This window comes from Equus caballus, chromosome 2, assembly GCF_041296265.1.
Source record: "Equus caballus isolate H_3958 breed thoroughbred chromosome 2, TB-T2T, whole genome shotgun sequence".
Taxonomy (NCBI): domain Eukaryota; kingdom Metazoa; phylum Chordata; class Mammalia; order Perissodactyla; family Equidae; genus Equus; species Equus caballus.
The window spans coordinates 123,533,225-123,550,479 of NC_091685.1; the positions used below are offsets into that span (position 1 = coordinate 123,533,225).

General features: G+C 43.6%; 1 protein-coding gene across 2 annotated transcripts in view; it reads left to right on the forward strand.

Annotated features, from left to right (window-relative positions):
* PAPSS1 (3'-phosphoadenosine 5'-phosphosulfate synthase 1) overlaps nt 1-17,255 on the forward strand; it is an 88,907-nt gene that overhangs the window by 29,086 nt on the left and 42,566 nt on the right. For both annotated transcript variants that reach the window (XM_023636765.2, XM_005607903.4), the window contains exons 6-9: nt 8,862-8,975; nt 11,497-11,608; nt 13,459-13,664; nt 16,594-16,729. In XM_023636765.2, the coding sequence (XP_023492533.1) occupies nt 8,862-8,975; nt 11,497-11,608; nt 13,459-13,664; nt 16,594-16,729 (568 nt within the window). The remainder of the gene's footprint in view (nt 1-8,861; nt 8,976-11,496; nt 11,609-13,458; nt 13,665-16,593; nt 16,730-17,255) is intronic.

Genomic DNA, 17,255 nt, shown 5'->3' on the forward strand with positions numbered 1-17,255 from the left:
GGGAGTGGGCAGACTTTTGTGCCTGTGCACCACTGAGGAGAGTTCTCTCTCGTCTCCAGACCTGCTCCTGATCTTTCTTCTGAGCACCTCTTCCACGCCTACTTGTGAATGAGTGCAGAGCCCCTGTGTCTGGGCTCCCAGTGAGACCAGTCCACACTCAGCCTGTAAGAGTTTTGAAGCCATTTTAGTTGTGTCTTCTTTGCTGCCTTTATTGCAATCCCCCTTCCTCCCATGACTGCCGAAGGCAAACAGTTCACGGGTCGTGTCCTTTCTTGTTGGGGCTTGTCGCTCTTTGGAAGCAGTTCATGTTACTGCTTTAGGACCTCAGCTCTGTGGTGGGCTCACGGACGTTTATGATTCTGTAGACTTTATGGATTCTATGGATTATTTATAGGCCTTTCCTCTTGTTAGGTGATGTTCTATCGTGGAGTCTCTGTTTTATTTTTAGCGAATTGTCTGTTCTTACTCTACTTTTATTCTGTTGTGGTTGTTTTATAGTTTTCTTACAAATTTGTGTGAAATCAATAGATACTAATTATATGCCCTTTTTGTTGAAACTATGTTTCTAGTATTTTTCCTTTTTGTTTTGATTGTGGTTTTGTTTGCGTTTTTTGTACATTAAACCTATCTTTTTTACTTGAGATTTGTTATGTCAATGTTAGAATGTTATACATAGTTTTATTTTCTTAGAGTTAATATTTTTAAAGTACTTTTAAGTGTTTCAGAGCAGATCAAAGACAGCACTGTCTGGACTGGAAAGAAGGTTGACTGGTAAGGAAGTGGACTGCCCAGGCCTGTCCCGGTTAGTGTGAGATGTTCGGTGTGGTGTGAAGTGAGAACAGTGTGTGTAGGTTGTCTCATTCATCTTGGAAAGCTAAGGCACGTTTTGCCAGATAAGTTATGATTCACTGAGGTTCTGAAACCTCAATCTAAGTGGTAAATGAGTGACTTGGGTTATTATGCCTTATGTAGTGAAAACCATTTCTAAAATAAAGCTAAGTTTATTTTATCTCCTCTTCAGGCTCAGTTTGTTGGCCTTTGCGGGTTTTTTCTCACACCATCCAGTTCTCTGATTCTCTGGCACCGGCTGGGCGTCCAGTAAGTCACTTCCGTCCTGACACTAACTCCCAGAGTCAGCTCCATCCCTGCAGGTGTGGAGGGCTCAGTCCCACAAGACTGCGCCCACTTCAGATGCCACCTGCAGCTAGGGTGCCCAGGCCACCCACATTCCTGCCTGGCTGGCAACAGTCATGGCTTCCCCAGACCCCCCTCCCACCTCCAGTGCAATAATTCGACTCACAGAACTCGGGAAAGCACTTACTTACTGTGACCAGTTTATTGTAGTAGCCAAATGGAAGAGGCGTGTAGGGCCGGGTAGGGAGTAGGGAGTGACGTGGAGCTCCTGCACCCGCTGTGGGCACACCATCACAACTCAGAAGCTCTCTGGACCTGTCCTTTAGAGGTTTTCATGGAGGTTTCATCACGTGGGCACGATTGGTTAAATCTCAGGCCATTGGTGATGGAACTCAATTTCCAGCTCCTTCCCTAGCCTGGAGGTCCAGCACTGGTCCTCTAATCTGGCTTGGTCTTTCAGAGGAGCCCTCAGCCCAGAGTCATCCCATTTTCATTCCAGACACTCTTGTCACTCAGGAGGTTCCAAGGGCTTTTAGAGCTCTGTTCCAGGAACCAGGGACAAAGACCAAATGTGTTTCCCATCGTACCGCCACTTTTTATTAGAGCAAAGAAGGCAGTCTTGGGCCTCCCTAGAGGATGCAGGTGTTTGAGAAGTGCTGTCTCCAGGGCAGTCAGTGGGATTTTGCTGTTTGATGCTTGGGATTATCTTGGAAAGACGCTTCTGAAGTTATTCTACCAGGTATTGTTTCTTTAGTCTTTTTTCCTAAGATTTAGCATTGGTTTCACTTTCCAAGAGAAATTTGTTTCCAGTATGCTGTACAATGGGTATTTTAGGATGGTGGGTCTTTTTGGTTAGCATAACGTTACGTGTCCTCTGTCATCTCTGGATTATCTTATTTTTTGATCTGGCCTATGTGATGTAGTTGGGATACGTAACATGGTCATTTATATAATACTTAATTTCTCAGTATTTTATCAGAGCATCTTTCCTTTTTTCCCCCAAGCCATTCATCTTTTTTAAAAGAATTTATTTTTTGTGGAAGATAGAAAAAAAGTCTTAATGTGCTTCAGTTGGCATAGTTTTATTCAAGAAAATACCAAACACTGATGAGTACTGAGGATTTTGGATTTAATCCTTTTCCTGACCCTCAAATGGTCACTAGGTGGCCTGCTGGTATTGCATTTTAACATGGTGTGTTCTGCCATCAGGAAGTGGTGTTCTTGCTGCTGGTTTTAATCTAAAGTGATATTTTAAATACTGTTTTTAAATCTACTAGGAACTCTAGATTTACTAGTGCTATAAATTATTTAAGGGTTTGTCTTTTTATGAAATGGTGGTTTAGTGCTCTAAATGGATTTTATACTGCACATAAAAACCAGACTTTCAGCCCCGTTTGAAAGTGTTGCCAGCGTGTCGCTCGGTGTTCTTGCACTGGATACGTGTAGTTTAGATAATGGAAATTTAATAGTTACATAAAAATATGAATGGGCTCTCGTGTTCAAAGCTGTTTGGCAGATTTGGCTCAAGAAAAAAGTGCAGAAAATACTTAAAGAAAAAACTTGAAATGTGGACTCACTATGTTTATGAACATGTTCACAGTTCCTTTGGAAGATGAAAAAGAGAAGGCAAGAACTGCTCTTTTCAGGTGGGATTGTTGTCTCTTCTGTCTGCCAGTTTCTGGGTAAAAACAAACAGTCGTCTCTGAACAAAGACATGGATACAGCACATGTTAGATCTTAAATTGTGTTCAGTTGGTCGAGCAAAGAATTTTGAGTACCCGTATTACATTAAAAAATTAATATGTAAACATCCGTGATATTTAAATATTTCTAGACCATCCTCATTCGTGGTAGCTTGTGAGCTGTTCACTGGCCCAGCTCAGGAGGACTCCAGAGCACCCTCCGTCTTCTTTCCCGTAAGTGCTGGTGGCCGGGGAGGCCCTAGGATTGGAGCTGAGGGGTGGAGGTCTGTAAAACTTGCTCCGGGCCTGGCTTGTGATCTATTTCTGTTTTAAAGGAAATTTCCTGAAATAAAGAGTTTTGTGCGTGCCAGTTAGAAAGAACACATTGTTTTCTAAGAGCCGACTGTGTCTCTGGAAACCCTAATGAGTCCCAAATAAAATGGAGAGCTCATGTGGCAGAGGCTTCACATTCTGTTGTCCAGATATCTTGTCCTACTTTGAGGTGGTTTTGCTCCTTTAGATGTTTAGAAGTGGTTTTGGAAACTGAAAAGATTTGTCAGTAGGATGTGCTAGAAACTGGCTGTCTGCATTTTTAAAATTGTTTTTGTCTTCCTGATAGAGAGTCCTCTCTCCGTGTAGAGTCTACATAGAACTCGCTTCCTCTGAGCAAGCGTTCCATGTTCCCCTAGATTCGGGCTCTTGTGTTTAATTCCAAAAATATTCACTTAATTATCTTTTTTGAAGAGAAAAACTGTAGCAACCTCTTGAACTTTTATTTTGGCAGTGGTGAAGCATCAGAAGAATTCTGTATCCAAGTTGTGAGGCTAAAACTCATTTTAAAATATTGGTTGATGTGAATTTTGAAAAGGGAAGAATTTTGTGAAATGCTTGTAATGAAAAAATTTGGACTCAAAATAAAAAATTCCCCCTTGAAAAGAAAGTGATTATAGCCTCTATGTTCCTGCATATAAAGCAGCACATTACTGAAAATGCATTCATCCTAAAGCTATGCTTTATTAGTGCACAAAACGTTTAAAAAAATGATTTGTTTGGGTTCATAGTTTAGATATTACTTTTTCGTGTTCAGATGAGTTCTCTTGGAGACACTTGGGTCTGCTCACAAATCATTTGTGCATTTGTTTTTAACTGAGGGTGTGGGTGAAGAAAACTGGAAACACGATGAGTAGAAGTATTTATTAGTTCTTAGCTCTCACCTTGAATGTCTTCCTTTGAAGGGAGTAGATTCGCCTACCCAAGTGTCCCTCCAGCGTGGTGGCACTCTGGACAGGGGCCATTCCAGAGTAGAGCAAGGAGCACGGACCAGCCATGTGCCCAGAGCATCCCAGGGCACATATTTGTGAACTGAATCTAGTGATGCTGGTGAGAAAACCAGCTAAAAATGCCCTTTTCCATCCAACAGAGATCTTAGTCTGTTGGACGCTCTCCTCTGACTCTCCAAGACTCTTGACAGTTATCAGTGTTAAATGTGGGGAGGGAGAGAGTAGTCACCTCCCACCACAACATAAAAAAGGTGTCCCATCCTTACAATAATATGGGCTTCAGAGATGGCAAAGGAAGCTTTGTATAGAGCTGTTCGTATCACTGGAGTTCTTCCCTTCCCTGGTGTCCCTGTGTCATTGGTTCCCAGAGGGTGGATTCTGGCTTTCAAAGTTCTGTGGGGTCCAAAGCGGTGGAAAGGGAAGTTTTCAATGTATTCAGTTATGGGGTTTGAAAAAGTTGGTTGAAAATCATTCGCTTATCCTTAATGGAAATGTTTAGGCCTGGCTGAAATGTCAGGTACCTTTACTTTCTGTCTAGAACTTGATCAACACGGAAAGATCACGTGCTGCCCAGAAACCCTGGGAATTGTGAATGTTTAATAAAATCATGGACAATAAACTAAGAACAATTGGTGTGAAGAATGTTTCATAGCTTCGTTTTCATGGAAGAGACAGTAAGGGCCTTTTGGAGAGGAGAATAACACTGGGGTGTGAGTCGGAGTCCCACTTTCCAGCATTTACCAATCAACTGTACGACCTTGGAAAAAGTAGCCTCATTTCTCTGGCTTCAGTTTTCTCATCTGTGAAGTGGCAGATACTAAGAGTACCTGTCTCAGAATTGGACTGAGGAGTCTGTGAGTTAATATGTAGAGTGCTCAGCACAGCTGTGGGGTGTAGCAAGCACACGATAGTTATTATTTATTGAGTATGTACTGTGTGTTAAGTGCACTGGGAGGCGGTCTGGCAGGGATTTGGGGCAGTTATTAACCTCTCCTGAGCCTCACTCTCCTCGTCTGTGAGAGGAGCATACTTCTGCTCTCATAGGTGGATTGCCAGAAGGTTCAACGAGTTAATTCATGGAAACCCTGGGACAGTGCTGGTGAGGCAGTAAGCATCCCGTTAGTGTCAGCCCCACCCTTCAGGTACTTACATCATTTAACTTCACAGCAGCCCTGTAACACATATGCATACACACACACACACGTATAGTAAACAGCTGAGAAGGAGACCAGTTCAGAGATGTTAGGTAATCTGCTCAAGGTTGCACTGTTAGAATTTAAACTTACATCTTAGGTACAAACCTCAGAAATAACTAACCCATAGACCCCTGTTGCTTTCTTGTATCTCTTTTTGGTTTTGAAGATGTTGTGTCCTAATGTTTTGTGAGTAATGTGAATATTTAATTTTAAGTCTGTTTTGTGAAACTTTATCATACTCTTCCTCATAAAAGTCCTAATGATGCCTGACTTTTTGTGTAACTTGAGTTAATTTCAGCATTTGTTCCTAGTGTGGAGGATTTCAGTTCTTTATTTTGCAGCCAGAAAAGTGGGTATGTCTCAAGACGTCTTTGAGAGCTCGACATATCCAAGAGGCTAAGTGAACATGAGGGATGTGTGTGTGGTTCGCCTATGCACGTCATCTTCTTCTAGGGAACGTCGATTCTGAATTCTTGTTTTCTAGCTGATGAAGTAATAGGCTTTGTACAGACTGATGAAACTACCAGTGCCCTGTACTGTGCTTGTGGGCGCGGGACAGTTGGAAAGGGGTATACAAAATGACCATTACAACCTTTTAGAGGGTGGTTTGTTTTTTTCAGCTCCAAATTCTCTTTACTGCTATTGTATAATCTAAAATAAATGTATTTTAAAAATTTCCTGGAATTAGAAGCACCAAACGGACTACCGTAAGCTGTTTCTCTTCCTAGATTTTCAGAAGTCTTTTTTTCCTTTTTTCCCCCAGTTTTGTTGAGATATAATTGACATACAAAGAAAAGAAGAGTCTTGCGTATGCGATTTCCTCTTCAGGTGCAAGTGAAATCAAGTATTAGTTTAAATCGCGTACGTTTACTTATCACTTGTTTGACCACCTTGGCCAAACTGAAGACGTGCCGTCTTTCGCTTGGGCTCCTTGGCAGTCGTCTGCCTCACTGCTGCAAGGTTGTAACGTGCCACATGGACAAAGGGAAATGGAGGCAGCGGTGGTGGCCGTCCTTCGTCCCGCACCATCCCCTACACCCTGGTGCCACAGGCGCCGGATGCAGGAGGCCCGGAAGCACTGTGTGGGCCTGTGCTGCGCAGGTTTGCTTCACACACACTGCCCCGCCTTCCTCCTGTGAGCGGTGGACGCTCGGGGCACAGGGGGCCTCCAGAAGTGCCCTTCCTGTGTGCCCTGCAGGAGCGGGCTCGCTGAGGTCGGTGTTGGAATAGGCAATGGTTCCTTCTTGGCTGTCTTTAAATTTCTTCTTCCTTCCTGTGTACTCTTCTTACTTGTTCTTGGGTTTGTCGTGAGAAAGATCAGAGGCCTTGAATTTACTGGTAGGAGGAGGCCAGCCTTGGCACATGGTGTCGCCAGTGCTGAACCGTGTCTCTCTCGTTCCCTCTCTGAGGAGCACTGTAGCATAATTCTTTCTAGATTCTCAGAACCCACGGGAGCAGCTTGAGAGCTGGCGCCCAGGCCTTGCTGAGGTCCTCTCGCCTTGATACACGTCTGACTCTGCTTTGTTCTTCTCCTGAAGATACTAATGTAGGTCAAGGTATAAGTTAAAGTTTCTTACCAGACTTATTCCTCAGGAAAAATAAAGGGGAATGTCCTTAAAAATCTGGTTCTTCCATTGATATTTATTTTGGATTACTTTTTTTGTTATTTTCATTTTTTAATGGGCTTTATTTTTAAGAGCAGTTTTAGATTCACAGCAAAGCCGAGTGGAAAGTACAGAGTGAGTTCCCGTGTAGTCTGCTTGCCTCCCGCCATGCACAGCCTCTGCTACTGTCGGCATCCCCACCAGAATGGTACATTTGTTGCAGTTGATGAACCTACATTGACGTATCATCACCCAAAATTCACACTTTCCTTCAGGGTTGTACATTCTCTGGGTTTGGACACTTACCTGCCATCGTAGTATCATACAGAATAGTTTCACTGCGCTGAAAATCCCGTGCCCTGCCTGTTCATCCCTCCCTGCCCCCAGCCCCTGGCAGCCACTCATCTTTTTACTGTCACCATAGCTTTGCCTTTTGCAGACTGTTGTATGGTTGGAATCGTGCAGTGTGTAGCCTTTTCACATTGGCTTCTTTCACCTGGTAATATGCATTTAAGGTTCTTCCGTGTCTTGTCGTGGCTTGATAGCTCACTTCTTAGTACTGAATAATATTCCCTTGTCTGGAAGTACCACTTTATCCGTTTGTTTACTGAAGAACTTCTCGATTGCTTCTAAGTTTTGGCAATTATGAATAAAGCTGCTATAAACATCTGTGCAGGTTTTAGTGTGGACATAAGTTTTCAACTTATTTGTGTAAATACCAAGGACTGTGATTGCTCGACTGTGTGGTTAAGAGTATGTCTAGTTTTGTAAGAAATTGCCACACTGTCCTCTAAAGTGGCTGCACCATTCTGCATTCCCACCAGCAACGAACGAGAGTTCTGCTCCACATCCGCATCCTCGTCAGCAATTGGCGTTGCCAGTGTTTTGGATTTTGACCATTCTAATAGGTGTGTAGTGATGTCTTGGTTTAATTTGCAGTTCCCTGATGACATATGATGTGGAATATCATTTCATAGGTTTATTGGCCATCTGTACATCTTTTTTTGTGAGGTCTGTTCAGGTCTTTGGCCCATTTTCTAGTTGAGTGGGTTGTTTTCTTACTGTTGAGTTTTAAGACTTCTTTGTATATTTTGGTACCAAATATTTTCTCCCAGTCTGGGGCTTGAGTTTTCATTCTCTTGAGAGTTACTTTATTTTGAATATTTCTTGCTTGGGTGAGATACTTGTAGGAAAGCCCTTGATCAGTGTCAGTTTTGTATGCATATAAAGGTTACCTGATAGATTTGGTTGCTTAAAAAAAAGTTAAGAGTAATTATTCCTGGGGCTATGACAAGTGTTGTGAGCAAGCCTTGTGAAGGTCACCTAGTGAGCAGGGTGGAAGTGGCGATGCCGTGTTATCACAAGTATGCTTGTAGGATCAATGGGAAAAGCTCTGTCTCAATGTCGTCTGAACGAGCACTTGGAGTTAGGATAAAATCTCCAGACTGCATTTCATATGGGATCCAAAAGTACTGTTTCTCAGCACACAGTGGTGGGAGTCAGACAAACGCCGGAGCACTGTGTTGTGTGACTAAGAAGGTGGGCTTAGTGACGCCAGAGACAAAGATGCATGTGGAAGCTGGAATAAAATGGTTCGTGGCATGTTAAAGATGATGATGAATCTGTGTAGAGTGACTTTCTGTTTCTTTTTATTGTTACTTCTTATTGGAGGTCACCTCTTCTGTGCAGTTGCCTGATTTGACATCTGGTACCTTCTGGAATTTATTCTTTCTCACTAGATAATGGGACATTCTGCGTAGTGACTTCCTGCCGTGGGCTGTCACCTGCTTAGGAGTTAACCAGCTGACATTAGGAGAATTGACTGGGGAGGCACGGTGTTCAAAGCCCTCTTCTTTAATATTTCTTTTCAGTCTCATTTTGCGATGTTAGTTTTCTCATGGAGATTCCCTCTAGAGAGCTCCGCGTTGTTGAGGCAAGTTAACCTGTGCTCTTGTGGTTGTGTAGGATATTGTACCTGTGGACGCCTCATACGAAGTGAAAGAACTCTATGTGCCAGAAAATAAGCTTCATTTGGCAAAAACGGATGCGGAAACCTTACCGGCGTTGAAAATTAATAAAGTAAGTGCTTTGTTGCTTTTCATACCAAGGGGTTTAGGCTTGTAGACAGTCGTTAGTCAATAAAATTTGTGGTTAATAGCAGTGTGTGAGGGCGGGGGAGTGGAGCTGGGGTGCATGCAGTGTGGTGTGTATCAGTTTCCAGGGGCGAAGTGTGTTTACTATGTGAAGCTATGGTCCCAGATTGCTATGACTTAGATTTCCTTTATTGATTTTGAAATATCAAAGAACAAAGATTGTGTAAGATTTTTGGGCTTATCAGAAGGAATGAGTTCTAGACGGTTAAGAAATACTAAATATAATAATTAAAATGCAGCTTTTTTCCTGTAAATGTTTCCTAATTTCCTACCAAAACCTTGAATCTCCCTTTCTTGTATGGTTAAGAATACTTCTGTTGTACATCATAGTGCTAATGATACCATTAGGTGCTTTTCCCACCAAAAAACTGCTTAAAGTTTTGATATGGTATGATGATAGTGGAAGTTATAATTTATCATTTTCAACTCCGAGAATTTTAAGTTGTATCATTTAGGTGTGCTTTAAAAACAGATTAAGAAATAACCTGAGCTGGAAAACTTTCTAGTTAAACTTTCTTTTAACGTAGGTAAAAATCCAAAACACAGAGGGAAGTGCTCAAATCTGAAAGTAAGGAGAAAGAAAAAACCAAAAAACTCTGGGCTTGGAGAAAGACCCTTGAGTGGTTATTCAGATCTCTGCTAGGCGCAGGTTACCTGACGTGCTTTGTGTAACTGAGTCTCTGAGCAGAAGCCGTGCGGGGGGTCTGAGCAGAGCCGCTGAGGACTGACTGTTGCAGAGGGACAAGATTTGTCACCGACAAACTATGGAGTGAACACACACGCGCACATACACACGCAGAGAAGGAATTAGGAGGAATGGATGGGAACAGGCCACTCCCGCTCTACAACCCAGAAAGACAGTAGCTTTGTCTAAATGGGAACTTCTCTTCAGCACAGTGGTCTGTCCTTTGCACAGTATGAACACAAACTCACTGAAAACTTCCTCCTAAGTCAGGTGGTGTATTGACCAGCTCAGGCTGCCGTAACAAATACCATAGACTGGGGGCTTACACAACAGAAATTTGTTTTCTTACAGTTCTCGAGGCCGGAAAGTCCAAGCTCTAGGTGAGGCCAATTTGGTTCCAGTCTCGGCGCTCTTTCTTGCTGACAGCCGCCTTCCGGCTGTTTCCTCACAGCAGAGAGGACTCTGGTGTCTCTGTCTCTTCTTGTAAGGGCACCAGACTATCGGATTAGGGCCCCACCCTTATGACTTTATTTAACCCTTAGCACCACAGGCCCTACCTCCAAATATAGTCATGGGGGTGTTACAGCTTCAACATACCATCTGAGTTGGGGGGGTGGGGGGACATGTACATTCATTCTGTAACAGGTTAGAATTGGATTCCAATAGAGATAAATAGTGGCCACTGTCAGAGGTTTAGGAAAAATTAATAAGAGGAAACCTTGAAAATAAAATAGTTTGGTCCATGAATGTAACTTTTCCTGTGAATTGGAGAATACCCTTATTTGATTTTGTAGTAGAACACATTGGCCAACATACTTTGGGAGTAGATAGTAAGCTGCATTTACTGTACACTATATTTATATATGTGCTTGCTCTCTCTCTATATATACACACAGCCAGTTAAAAAGTAAGTGTATCTGGGGGCCGGCCCGGTGGCTCAGTGGTTAAGTGCGCACATTCCGCTTTGGCGGCCCAGGGTTCGCTGGTTCGGGTCCCGGGTGCAGACATGACACTACTTGGCACATCATGCTGTGGTAGGCGTCCCACGTATAAAGTAGAGGAGGATGGGTACGGATGTTAGCTCAGGACCAGCCTTCCTCAGCAAAAAGAAGGAGGATTGGTAGCAGATGTTTGCTCAGGGCTAATCTTCCTCAAAAAAAAAAAAAAGTAAGTGTATCCAGCTTACGTTAATGATACGTAGTTCATCAGTTTTTTAACGTTCTGATGGGATATGCTAGAAATATTAAAGTTCAAGAAATAACACAATGTTTGTAAAAGGAGGATACTCTCCTTGGTGAGGGACTTTTTTTGGTAAATATTTTTATCTCAAGTTTGTTTAGTTGAGGACAGTAGTTGTCAAAGTGTAGTTTCCAGACCATCGTTGTTAGCATTTTCTGGGAACCTGTTAAAAATACAAACTCTCGGACCCTACAGCAAACCGACTGAGTCAGAAGCTCTGGGGGGTGGAGCAGTCTTCATTTTAACAAGCCTTTCAGGGGTTTCTATTCATATTAAAGTTTGAAAACCGCTGGTTGAGGAGGTGCGGTCCTCACTAGGAGTGCTTGGAAGCCCAAGGTTATTTAATTGGTTAGCAGAAATGCATGTTTTCCTGGTGCCCTTCTTCCTTATTAGATTTGTGTACTCTGTAATCATTCTTGAGATGTTTGTTTCCATTGCTTTCAGAACTAAACTCCTGAAGGCTGTTACTGCTTCTGTTCGTAAGTACACGAAACGGAAATTTCCCTACTTTCTTGTTTCCTAGGTGGATATGCAGTGGGTGCAGGTTCTGGCAGAAGGTTGGGCGACCCCACTGAATGGCTTTATGCGAGAGAGGGAATACCTGCAGTGTCTCCATTTCGACTGTCTTCTGGATGGTGAGACGTTTTACATGCCGCAGTTCATGGGGTGTGGGGGAGAAATTACAGCTACAGGGACTCATCACCATTTATAAAAAGCCATGCTAACGTCTTATCGGAGGTAGCATTTGAAGACTGTTAGATCGGTACGGAATACTTTCAGTGAACTTTGAATCTTTTTTGCATTTTCTGTTTTCCTGATGGTGATTTATTGCAGGAGGAGAGGAAAACCTGGGGATTAGGTCTGGAGGTGGATGTAAGGAGCAGATGCAGTTCCCCGTGTCCACCTGGTCACTGTGGAAAGCCTCTCCTGGAAAAGTGCACACACACCAAAGTTAGCTATCCTGACGACGTGCTTGAGTGTTCCGAGAAGGAGTCAGGGCCTCTGAGCTAAGGAATCCTGAAATAGGTGGTTAAAAGGATGCTTCTTCCTGTTCTTTTAAAACACTACAAAAAAATTACCAAAGAATGGATGTTCAGTATATTGTAACAATCCAGCTACCTTAAACTTTGTATACTGTTGGTAAGATTAATTTAGTCCATTAAAGAAGATATTGCTAAATGTCTCAGAAAGTACTCGGTTGCTACAATGTTGGTGCATGTTATGACGTCTTTTAACTAGGGGAATGAAGTAGATATTAGAAAATGTAATTGGTAATCTTTCTTCTCGAGAAACTTTATCACAAGAATGTAAGGATTAAATCCTGCTTGTTGGTTTTCTTCCTTGGAACTAATGGTAGATTCTGTGGACTGCCTCCTTGGTAGTGATTAGGCGGGTTTGCTGCAAGTCCACCTGTTAATTTTCCATTTTAAACTCCACCCAGTGGTGGCAATTTTAAAGCAGCCAAGCAGTTATCATTGATTTTGTTGACATCTTTTGTCCGAAGAAGACATGCCATGATTTCTCAAAAACGTATGGTTTCTATTCGGCATGTAAATAAGATCCACGTAGGAAATGGAAAGTGAGTTTTATTTTTCTAACCTGTGCCCGGTGAGCAGAAATGAAACTTAGAGCTTGAAAAGTTGGAAACTGAGAATGTGCCTTGATCTCACTGACAGCCCATTTTGGCTTGAGTGGGGCCACTGATTACTGCCTGTTTGTCTTGGCAGTCACTATAGCGACATCGGTTCAATTCTGATTGAAAACCAAAAAACACGAAGTTTTCTGAGTGTTTTTGTTTTCCTGGGTCAAAGATAGCCAAGTATACCAAGTATGGTCATGTGTCACTTAGTGTTGGGGACACATCCTGAGAAATGCGTCGCTGGGCGATTGCGTCGTTGGGCGAACATCGCAGTGCACTTAGAACTAGAAGGCACACCCGCCACACAGCCAGGCTACATGGTACTAATCCTGTGGGACCACCGTCGTACATTCGGTCAGTCCTTGCCCAAAACGTCGTTATGTGGCGCATAACTGTATACTCAAGTGTACTTAATCAACTTGCCATTCAAAATGCAGTTGTCAGCAAGGATTTCAGTATTTCCTGAAAAGGCCCTGAAAAGTAGTTCTTTGTCTTATTTATATATTGGAGGTGCTCAGTATATTTTAGGTGTTGATTCCTCCTTGTTAAACAGTTTCTTTTACTTCTGTGATTCTATACTATTTTTTTTCCCCAAAAGACAGTTTCATGCATTGTTGTGAGAAGTATTGCCTCACGCAGTGTTGAATCTCTTCATTTTTGCTGTTCTTTTAGGCTTGAGTTCTTGCTTGTTCTCCCTCCTGATTTTCCGTGCCAGGTACTAGCTGAACGCTGTCACTGGGCCCGTAAATCTGTAGTTGTTTGAAGACTGTCCACTGACGTGGAAGGTGGATGTACGGCCTGTTGAGTAATGCACGCTGTGTGCTTCTGTTCTTTTGTGCCCTGCAGGGGGTGTCATTAACTTGTCAGTGCCCATAGTTCTGACAGCTACTCACGAAGATAAAGAGAGGCTGGACGGCTGCACGGCATTCGCTCTGATGTACGAGGGCCGCCGTGTGGCTATTCTTCGCAATCCAGAGTTTTTTGAGCACAGGAAGGAGGAGCGCTGTGCCCGACAGTGGGGAACGACCTGCAAGAACCACCCCTACATCAAGGTCCTGAGCACACCTTGCTGCCTTCTGTCTTGATTTGCCAACAGTGTTTGTGCTGAAGTGTGGGCATTACCTGTGTATCGACTGTTCCATTGGAATTGCTAATATTTTGCAGAATCGACACTGGATCTCAGATTAGTGTGATGAGCATATGGCCTTGTCATTTTGCAAGATAAATATTTGTTCAACAAATATTTTTTAAACATCTACTGTATGCTGGGCACTGAGCTGGGTGGTGGTGCTGGGCATATAGGCCCGATGGTCACGACAGGCAGTTGTATGCTTGGAGGTGGAACAGATGTCAGTCACGTGCTCACAGGCAGAATGTGAGGTCAGGGTGCTGTGGGAGCCCACAGCAGAGTGGTTTCACTGGTCTGGGTTTTAACTGAATATGGAGTTTCCCACATGGAAGCAGGGAAATATAATTAGTCTCCCCAAAGTGAGACTGTGTTTTATGTCTTTGTTATCTTTGAAGTCAAATTTCTGTCAGTTGTTAGGTGTTCTAAAGTAGACCTTGAGCTTTAAAAGATGCTGTTTAAGTGAAATTTTAGTAGCTTTATCTAGAAAATTTCCATAACATCTGTTTAGATCACAGCAATGTGCTAAACCTCATTTTGTTGTCGTGTAAAGGACAAAAACGTGTTGCTTTTTTCATAGGGAGATATATATATTGTCTTAGAAAATAAGGAAATTGAGCTAGTAATGGTGTCAGCCATTCCTACAACATTAAAATTCTGCAGTCATTAATGACAACATAGTTTACGCGACATGCTGACGTACGTTCCTTGAACCACCTAGCTAATCTGCAGGAGGGGGGCATTTCCATCTTACGCAGGGAGAAGTTGAGACTTAGAGGGGTAAATGTCTTGACCAGAGTGATGCAGCTGGCAGGTGGGATGAGGGTCTATTTTGAATCCAAGACTTTGGGCTGCAAATCCATCTTCCATAGTCCACAGCGGAGAGTCATTATTGCTATACATAGAGCTTCCCATAATATGTACTCCGTACCACTAAAAAGTACCTCTTATGTGAACTCAGTGCAAGAGACATTTTTCAATCAGTCAACAAGCATGAGTGCTGTTTACATTATGTGCCCCTTTCATTTAGAGTGATCTGTAAGGCTTCTTAGGATAGGTAGTGCCTGGTGTGCAACCCTGAGGCACCCGTAGGATTTGGATGGAGGGGACTGTGAGAAAAGCAGTCCAGGTGTGTGGAGGCGAGGAGCAGAGACTCGCTGTGTGAGTTGAGTTGAAGTGTGAAGATAGGGGCCGAGCGTTCCACCATAAGGTAAGACTTTGTTCATAACAACAGTTTACACGTATTGATGCTTTCCAACCACGTTGTGTCTCTCGGTCCTTAGAGTGACCCTTGGAGGTAGACAGGTTGTTGCTTTGTCCAGAGGAGTCCTGGAGTGGGTGCAGCTTGCCCGGAGCTACAGAGGCGCAGCTGGGAGTCAGGACTAGAGTCTGCCCAGGTCTTTTGTGCTCTTTCCGCCACGCTGCTCTGCCTGCCCTGAACCACACTTGCTAGGAATGCAGAGGCCACAGGCAGGTTTGGAGCATGGGAGGCTCACAGAGTGGTGCTCCAGGAACTCAGCTGGTGGTCTTGTACAGATGTCCACATCCCACGTCCCACGTCCACTCCCACCAGTACCATCCAAGCTCTCCAGGTCTCTTGCCTAGACCTTTGCAGTCGTCTCCTGGCTGGAATCCTGCTTCCTCTCGTACCCACTACACACCATTCTCCCAGAGCAGCCAGAGTGAAAGTATAAATCGGAGCATATCACTCCACCCTCCAGAACTCTCCAGTGGCTGCTCCCTGTGGTTAGACTAAATGCAGGTGCCTGGCTGGGCTGTGAGCCCTGCGTGCCTGGCCCTGCCTCCTTACCCCGCCCTCGGCTCCTTTCCTTGCTTCCACCTCTTCTCACCACTTCGCCTTCCTCCTGTTCCTCAAAGACAGAAGCCTGTTTCTGCTCCGGGACTTGGTACTGGTCCCTCTGCCTGAAACACTTTCCCTCCATGACTGGTTTCTCTGCATCGTCTCAGGTTAAATGTCACCCTCAGAGAGGCCAGTGCTCACTCCCTCACCTTCATGTCACTCACTCTGCTCCCTGGGCACTGGCTTCATTGCCCTGTTCATTTTCTCTGCGACATTTGTGACCAGCTGGTGTTTCTCTGGTTTCTCCCTTGTCTCCCCCACTAGAATGTAAGCTCCGTTACAGCCAGGCCTCTCTCTCTCTCGTTTTCTGCTGTTTCCCAAAGCCTGGTGCAGGCCCTGGCGCACACCAGATGTCTGTTGAATGAGTGAGTGGTTTGATGGATGGGGACAGACCTTCTAGTGAGGAAGAGAGGTAGGAGGTGAGGGCAGTAGCCCAGGCGCATTGTGAAACGTAAACCGAAGCAGTGGGGTGGAGGGTGAGCTTCAGCTGCACTGTGAGGCTGGAAGGTCCTCAAAGGTGATATCTCCTCCCAGACGCAGCTAAAGGTGAGTGAGGCTGTGGGGATTGGAAGGCACGAGCTCCATCGTCATTACTTTAGTTGCTTAAAAGTTTAGGACTGGAGAGCGCAGAGGGTGGGGGACCTGAGGTTACAAGTTTTCTGTTAATCAGCATACAACAACAGTGCAAAGAATGTTGTTACTTGAAAAGTCATAGTTACTCATTTTGGTTTTGTTTGCTTTTCATAAGTAAATATAGCAATCGTATCACAAGTCCTTTGAGAAATTATAAAATATACTTTTTGAGAAATTATACAGTACATTCTAATTCTATAGCATCTCTAATCCCGATTCAGTTGATAAGCCGTAGAGATTTACCAGCGACCTTGAGATGCGAGTAGTTTACAGGTGTGTTTAGCTTGTATGGGGGACGTGTTCTTCCTCATTCTGATCTTGGTTTCTATTTAAAGAATTATTGTCTCTTTCTTCCCATTAGATGGTTATGGAACAAGGGGATTGGCTGATTGGAGGAGACCTTCAAGTCTTGGACCGAATTTACTGGAATGATGGTCTTGATCAGTATCGTTTCACTCCTACTGAGCTAAAGCAGAAGTTCAAAGATATGAATGCTGGTAAGACATGGACCTAATCATCCAATACGGGACTCCTTGGAGTCTCTGCTTGATGGGAATGTTCTGGAAGGTTTCTTCCAACGCTTGCTAAAATGTAAAACAGAATGACGAGGAAAGTTAAATGCAGCAATGGAATACGTAAGGGAAGGCGGTCAGTCTGAACCAACCTGGGTGATTTTGTTTTATTGGTGTAATTTGATAAATGTTATTTTGTATACTGCATGGAAGATGGATGCTAATAACAAATTGGCCTTTTACTTGTTTGTTATAAAACTCACCTGTTAAAGCTGAATAGAACTACGGAAGAGAAATTATTTGAGGAGTTCACTCTTATCAGCGTGCTTTCTACTTCGGAATGTCTTATATGAGTGGAATGTGTCACTGCAGAAAATAATGGAACAACAACTCTCATCTTGTTTGCTCTCATTTAACATATTTGTTGTGCATCTTTATGTGCCAGAGGGCCAAATGCTCAGGAAGCGTAAATAAATAAGACAGGAGCTCACGGTGTAGAAGAGACATTAAA